Source organism: Simochromis diagramma, unplaced genomic scaffold (genome assembly GCF_900408965.1).
Source record: "Simochromis diagramma unplaced genomic scaffold, fSimDia1.1 OVJJ01000371.1, whole genome shotgun sequence".
In the NCBI taxonomy this organism is placed as follows: domain Eukaryota; kingdom Metazoa; phylum Chordata; class Actinopteri; order Cichliformes; family Cichlidae; genus Simochromis; species Simochromis diagramma.
In genome coordinates this window covers 2421086-2427031 of record NW_024386920.1, presented here as the reverse complement: position 1 = coordinate 2427031, position 5946 = coordinate 2421086, and the positions used below count along the sequence as shown (strand labels likewise).

Below are 5946 nucleotides of genomic sequence, written 5' to 3'. Positions count from 1 at the left end.
AGAAACCAGACTTATCCTGGAGAACTCGTGCGTAAAAGCGCCTCATCTCCAGATCGGCTTTTACGCAAGGTACACGGGAGAGAATTTGAGAATCTTCCCCGTTTTTTTACCTGATTTTTTGCTGAAAGGTTTTGCTCAAGGGCATCCTGGCAAGGTGAAGTGAAGTCAGAGGCTTTTCCCCTCCTCTCTCTCAAAAAAGCAGAATTAACTCTACGATTTCACGCGTAAATTGGCACCAAACAGTTTTTCGTATGAATCTCCTCGACCCCTACCTGAAGATGACGGAGGAACAAGACAAGTGTCTCTCTGACGCCCCGAGCCCGAGCATGTCCGAGGACTCTGCGGGCTCCCCGTGCCCGTCTGGCTCGGGCTCCGACACCGAGAACACCCGGCCGTCGGAGAACGGGCTGCTCAGAGCGGACGGATCTCTGGGCGACTTCAAGAAGGACGAGGAAGACAAGTTTCCCGCTTGCATCCGCGAAGCCGTGTCCCAGGTGCTCAAGGGTTACGACTGGACCCTCGTGCCCATGCCGGTGCGCGTTAACGGATCTACCAAGAATAAGCCCCACGTTAAGAGACCAATGAACGCGTTCATGGTGTGGGCTCAGGCTGCTCGGAGGAAGCTGGCGGATCAGTACCCGCACCTTCACAACGCGGAGCTCAGCAAGACACTCGGAAAACTCTGGAGGTAAGTGTGGATGCGCTGTAAATAGTTCGGCACTTTTTACGTAACGATTAGCATGCACTGTCTGATTTTTTGTTAATATATAAATGTAGAATTTCATTTCCCCCCCACAGTTAGCTCCTTTTTGTTTATGAATTACAGCAGAAACTGACTGGTTTAATAATTGGTCATTTGTACGCACAGACTTCTCAATGAAGGAGAGAAGCGGCCGTTCGTGGAGGAAGCTGAGCGTCTCCGGGTGCAGCACAAGAAGGATCACCCGGACTACAAATACCAGCCCCGAAGGAGGAAGTCTGTAAAGAACGGGCAGAGCGAAGGCGAGGACGGCAGCGAGCAGACGCACATTTCCCCAAACGCCATCTTCAAAGCTCTCCAGCAGGCAGACTCCCCTGCATCCAGCATGGGAGAGGTGCATTCTCCTGGAGAGCACTCAGGTGAGGACCTCCTGCCATCATTTCAGATTGTATAAGATAAATATTGACTTTCAGTCCAACTGGAATGCTTAAACAGTCCAAAACCTGTTCTTAATTTTAAAGCAAAATCTAACCTGTGTCATTTTGTGCCCTCCAGGCTCCCAGGGTCCCCCTACCCCTCCCACTACCCCAAAGACTGATGTCAGCTCAGGCAAGGTCGATCTAAAACGCGAAGTAGGCCTCCGCTCCCTGCCTGATGGTCCCGGTGGGCGACAGCTCAACATTGACTTCCGTGACGTGGACATAGGCGAGCTGAGCAGCGATGTCATCTCCCATATTGAGACCTTCGATGTCAACGAGTTTGACCAGTACCTCCCTCCCAATGGCCACCCGGGCTCCACCAACGCAGCGCCAGTAAGTTACACCGGCAGCTACAGCATCAGCAGCGGCGGCGCTCCAGTCAGCCCCCAGTCAGGAGGCACCTGGATGGCTAAAAGCCCGAACCAGCAGGGACAACAGCAGCAGCAGCACACCCTGACCACCCTGGGGAACAGTGGGGCTTCAGATGGCGCTCAGACCCAGCACAGGACCCAGATCAAGACAGAGCAGCTGAGCCCGAGCCACTACAGCGAGCAGCAGGGCTCCCCACAGCACGTCAGCCCCTACAGCCCCTTCAACCTGCAGCACTACAGCCCCTCCTCTTCCTACCCGGCCATCTCCAGGGCACAGCAGCAGCAGTACGACTACCCCGACCACCAGGGGGGAGGCACTACAACTGCCTCCTCCTACTACAGCCACGCGGGGGCGGGGCAGAGCTCGGGGCTGTACTCAACTTTCAGCTACATGAGCAGCCCAAGCCAGAGGCCCATGTACACGCCCATAGCCGACAACACAGGGGTGCCCTCCATCCCGCAGAACAGCCCGCAGCACTGGGATCCAGCGCCGGTTTACACCCAGCTCACCAGACCCTGAGACACTTACAATGCAACACTTTACTCTGGGGGGAGGGAGGGTGGTTCCCCCGTCAATCAGACACTTGAACTCAGAAAAAAAAAGAAAAAAAAGAGAGAAAGGAGAGCTGGACTTGTGATTGGCTCACGTAGTGCCTTGCTATTATAGAAGCTATATATTATATTTTTAGAGAGATGGAAGACTTTAAGAAAATCCTCTGTGAGGACTTACTGATTGTCAATATTTCTGTAGGTACTGTTTATGTTTCCATAATTTTTCTTTCTTTTCTTTTTTTTTTTTTAATATGCTGGCAGTTTGTAACCCATGGGGACATGGGGGTGGGGTGGGCAGAGGGTTAGGATAATTATTTGTACCTGTAGATATAAAATAAAATAAAAAAACAGCTTTATATTTTTTTTAACCAGTTCGGCAACTAACCACTGGCAGTAGTGCAGATTCTGGTTCTCTGTCAGGTTTCTGTTACTTTTTGTTGTTGTCGTCGTCGCCGCTTACTCTTTTTGCGTGCCATTCAGCCAGTACGGTTTGTATTTTATGCTGTTGGAGACCTGTTGTTGTCTGTTAGGCAATACAAGAACAAAGAGAGAGACTTTGCCTCCCAGTGCCGCGCTGTCTCGATGGCGGGGAGGGAGACCGCGGCCCCTTCCACCACCCGTGCCTTGGATTTAACATTTTCCCCCCGATGTTTTGTACTTTTTGTGTGTCTGCGCTCAATGGCTGCAGCTGAGATTACGCTTAACTGTCCAACAGTGTGTGCTTGACAGCCACAGGAAGTCACCTTTGACCCCTCCCCCCTGCGGTCTCCTCACTCCCACAGGCTGGTGTCCAGTATGCACCCCCCAAACTTTACCCTCCAGGTCAAATCCAGTTTTATTTATTTATTAACTTTATTTCAAAGTAATTATTTTACATGCTATTCTTATTACTAATGAATTGCCCTCTTTGCAATGTAGACAACATATAACCCCCCCTCTTTTTCTTTTTTCTTTTTGTTTTCCCAACCCAGGAGGTACGTAGACAAAATGGTACATGCTGTAGTCCTCTTTTTCTGGTTTATTTATCTTATCTAAATGTTTTAAGTATGTGTTTGCCTTTGTTTCGTGGGTTTGGAGGGGGGAATATCTAACAAAATGATTTTTATGTTATTTGTGAATTTTTCTTTGCGTCGGACTTCAAGATATGGCTGAAAGAACTGGAAAATAGCATCTCTCACAGTTCTCTTTTTGTTCATGCATTCACCAGAGGGGAACATACATCCTTTCTGCTCTGCAAGCTCCATTTCCTTTTCTCTGAGTATCAAAGAACTGATGATTCCAGTAATCGTTTACCCCCCTTCCTGCAATCTTACCATGTATTTGTACTGTCTTTAAAGACACTTTTGTATATGTATTTGCAATAAAAAAGAAAATGCTATTAAAAAAAAGAGTTTGTCATTTATGACTCAGCATACAACTGCAATACCACAGTGCTGACTAACATATGACACCAATGTTGTTGATGATACTGGTGCAGTGAAAGGGTTAAACAAAGAGTGCCAAGAAGCAGCGTTAGTGTTTGTTTTCCCAGAAGCCCTGCGTTTTTTTTCCTACCCTCTTCCTCCTTCTCCTCCTGTCAGCTGGTGACAGCAGGGGGTTGTGAACCTTCTAGAAGGGAAGGGGTCTGGAGGTGGGCTGTTCGATGTGGTAACATGTAGTGTGGTAAAACTAATAAAGGTTTATCAAATTGATTCCAAAGGAAAACTGAGCTGATCAGGTCCCGTTTAGATAAGACAGCAGGGAGGGCTGATCCACACAAACAAGTCCACACTGCAAAACAGGATAACACTGAGTTATTTCAAGCATTGCATTCAAAGCATATGGTTTTTATTTTTACAGGACAAAAACGAAACGCTTGCAACTACAGAACAGGTTATTGTGCATCAGACATCCTGTTAAAAGTCAGCAATGTAAGCTGAGAGCAACCTGAAAACTAAGAAGAAAAGAAAAGTTAAAAACAGAGTATTTTGAAACCATTGCAACTACAACATAAGAGACCAGTAAACAGCAATAGTTTTAATAACTGATGTAATTAAGTGAAGCTTATAACTGAAGAAATCTGGAATTGTTAAATGGACTCTCTGACCCAGAATGGCAAGCATTTCAATTGAACTTTGAGCCATTTGTCTGAGAACTGGGACCTTTATATCAAGTTTGGAAGTTGTTTTGTTTCTTAATATTATACTGTATATGTTTTGTTTTATTTCAGTCAGTATGGGTCTGCTTGTTCATCAATATTTGTATGTTTGCACAGAGGCCTTTCTAGAACTGTGCGACCTGTGCAAGTATCATTGACTCTGCTCTGCTGTTTGGTAATTTTTAAAAGAATAGTTATCTATTTGATGAAGTGCGCTTTTTAGTTTCTTTTATTTGAAAAACACACCTAGCAGCACGGTTAAAGCTGAACAGAACACATTATATCACATTTGTCTTCACTTACAGTTACATAACAAACTGTTACATGAGCTGCATTTGTGTTTTTGTACAAATTAAACAGACATTCAGTGTGTTATTTATGAGGTTTTAGAGTGCTGATTCACCAATACCACTGACATTCCATAAATCTTCATGCTTATTATGATTCAGGAGTAAAATCTCTAGTGTTTCCCCTTTTGTGAATTGTTCATACTGTGAATTTTATTTACAATTATATCCTTTAAGTTATTGCTAAGTTATCAGCTAATGCTAAAAGCTAGGTTTCCAAGCTGTTTTTGCTAAACTGTAAAGGTGCTAATTAGCAGTCTAATAAAAATACTAGAAATTCAATCACTAAACTGAAGCAGAAACTTCCTGTATGAGCTCTATCATAGTCACACCAGAGGACTGCTTTAAAAATGTTTTAAAAGAGAAAGTACAAAAACACACTGGATATATCCAGGTTAGTTTCTTGAATTAGCAGATTTAATAGCAAGGAGACAGCTATGGGCTACAGGTCTTGTGCTGGCACAACTGAAGTGGCCACATCCCTAACTTTGAGCCATACAAGTGTCCAAATGAATGAGATGTATAAAAGATGGACACAGCATGCGTGACATGGTTTTCTTAAGCCAGTTTTGAAGCTCAAAGCTCATCCTTTCTGTGCATGCCGTCTTTGTAAGTAAAAACAAAAAACAAATGTGCGTCTGACTTTGATACCGCACATCGTTTGTTAATGACTTGTGCCTGAGAAGATGTTACCCGGTGAGTCTGCACAGTAAGACCAAGTCTTGCAAAAAAAGACTTTAAAAAAATACTTCTATGGGACCCAAAGTCTTTTTGCGACCACAGTTGGTGCCATTTATGCATTTCCCAATTGGTTTAATTTTGTAGAACCAAAAGCTACATCTAAGCTTTTTATGTTGTAAAAATCCACAACATACTTCTTATGAAAACACAAAAAGATCCATAAAGGCTGTTTCTTTGTACGAGGTTGTGAATATGCTTTTTAGTGCTGCTAGTTGTTGTTAGGTCATTTCAACACCTGACTCACCTACAGAAACCAGCCTCAAGTGGTAATTTCAGGAACTGCAGTTTTTGCCATGATTTAGTGATGGAGGTTATGGCGTATTTAAATACTCTTTAATACTGGTTCTCAGTAGTGTTTAACCTGTCTATAGTTATTTTTATTTCCATTGTAAATGGAAAGTATCTAAAGTACCACAACAACGGTTACTGAAGGATTTTCACAATTTTAGCACTAGCTTACCAAAGTATCAGCTCTCATCACACCTCTGCTTTAGGATAGGACCAAGACAACTAGTTCTCCTTTTCCAGAACAACAACCCAACTGACTTGAGGCTACAGCTGCCTATTGGATGTACGACCCTGACAGTGATATTTATCTTTCTCGGTAAGAGAGCAAATT

At 44.2% G+C, this 5946-nt stretch overlaps 1 protein-coding gene across 1 annotated transcript; it reads left to right on the top strand.

Annotated features, from left to right (window-relative positions):
- The first annotated feature begins 251 nt into the window (after window positions 1-251).
- Window positions 252-3463, top strand: LOC120736590 (transcription factor Sox-9-A-like). The gene is made up of 3 exons (XM_040036832.1): window positions 252-688; window positions 869-1119; window positions 1256-3463. The coding sequence occupies exons 1-3, from the start codon at window positions 252-254 to the stop codon at window positions 2068-2070; spliced, it is 1503 nt and encodes a 500-aa protein (XP_039892766.1). The 3' UTR covers window positions 2071-3463.
- Window positions 3464-5946: the final 2483 nt, after the last annotated feature.

Bases quoted from the DNA above. Each gene is read 5' to 3' on its own strand.
- LOC120736590 (XM_040036832.1), top strand. From the start codon at position 252: ATGAATCTCCTCGACCCCTACCTGAAGATGACGGAGGAACAAGACAAG. The intron at 689-868 runs GTAAGTGTGGAT...TTGTACGCACAG, and splicing joins ACACTCGGAAAACTCTGGAG to ACTTCTCAATGAAGGAGAGA. The intron at 1,120-1,255 runs GTGAGGACCTCC...TGTGCCCTCCAG, and splicing joins TTCTCCTGGAGAGCACTCAG to GCTCCCAGGGTCCCCCTACC.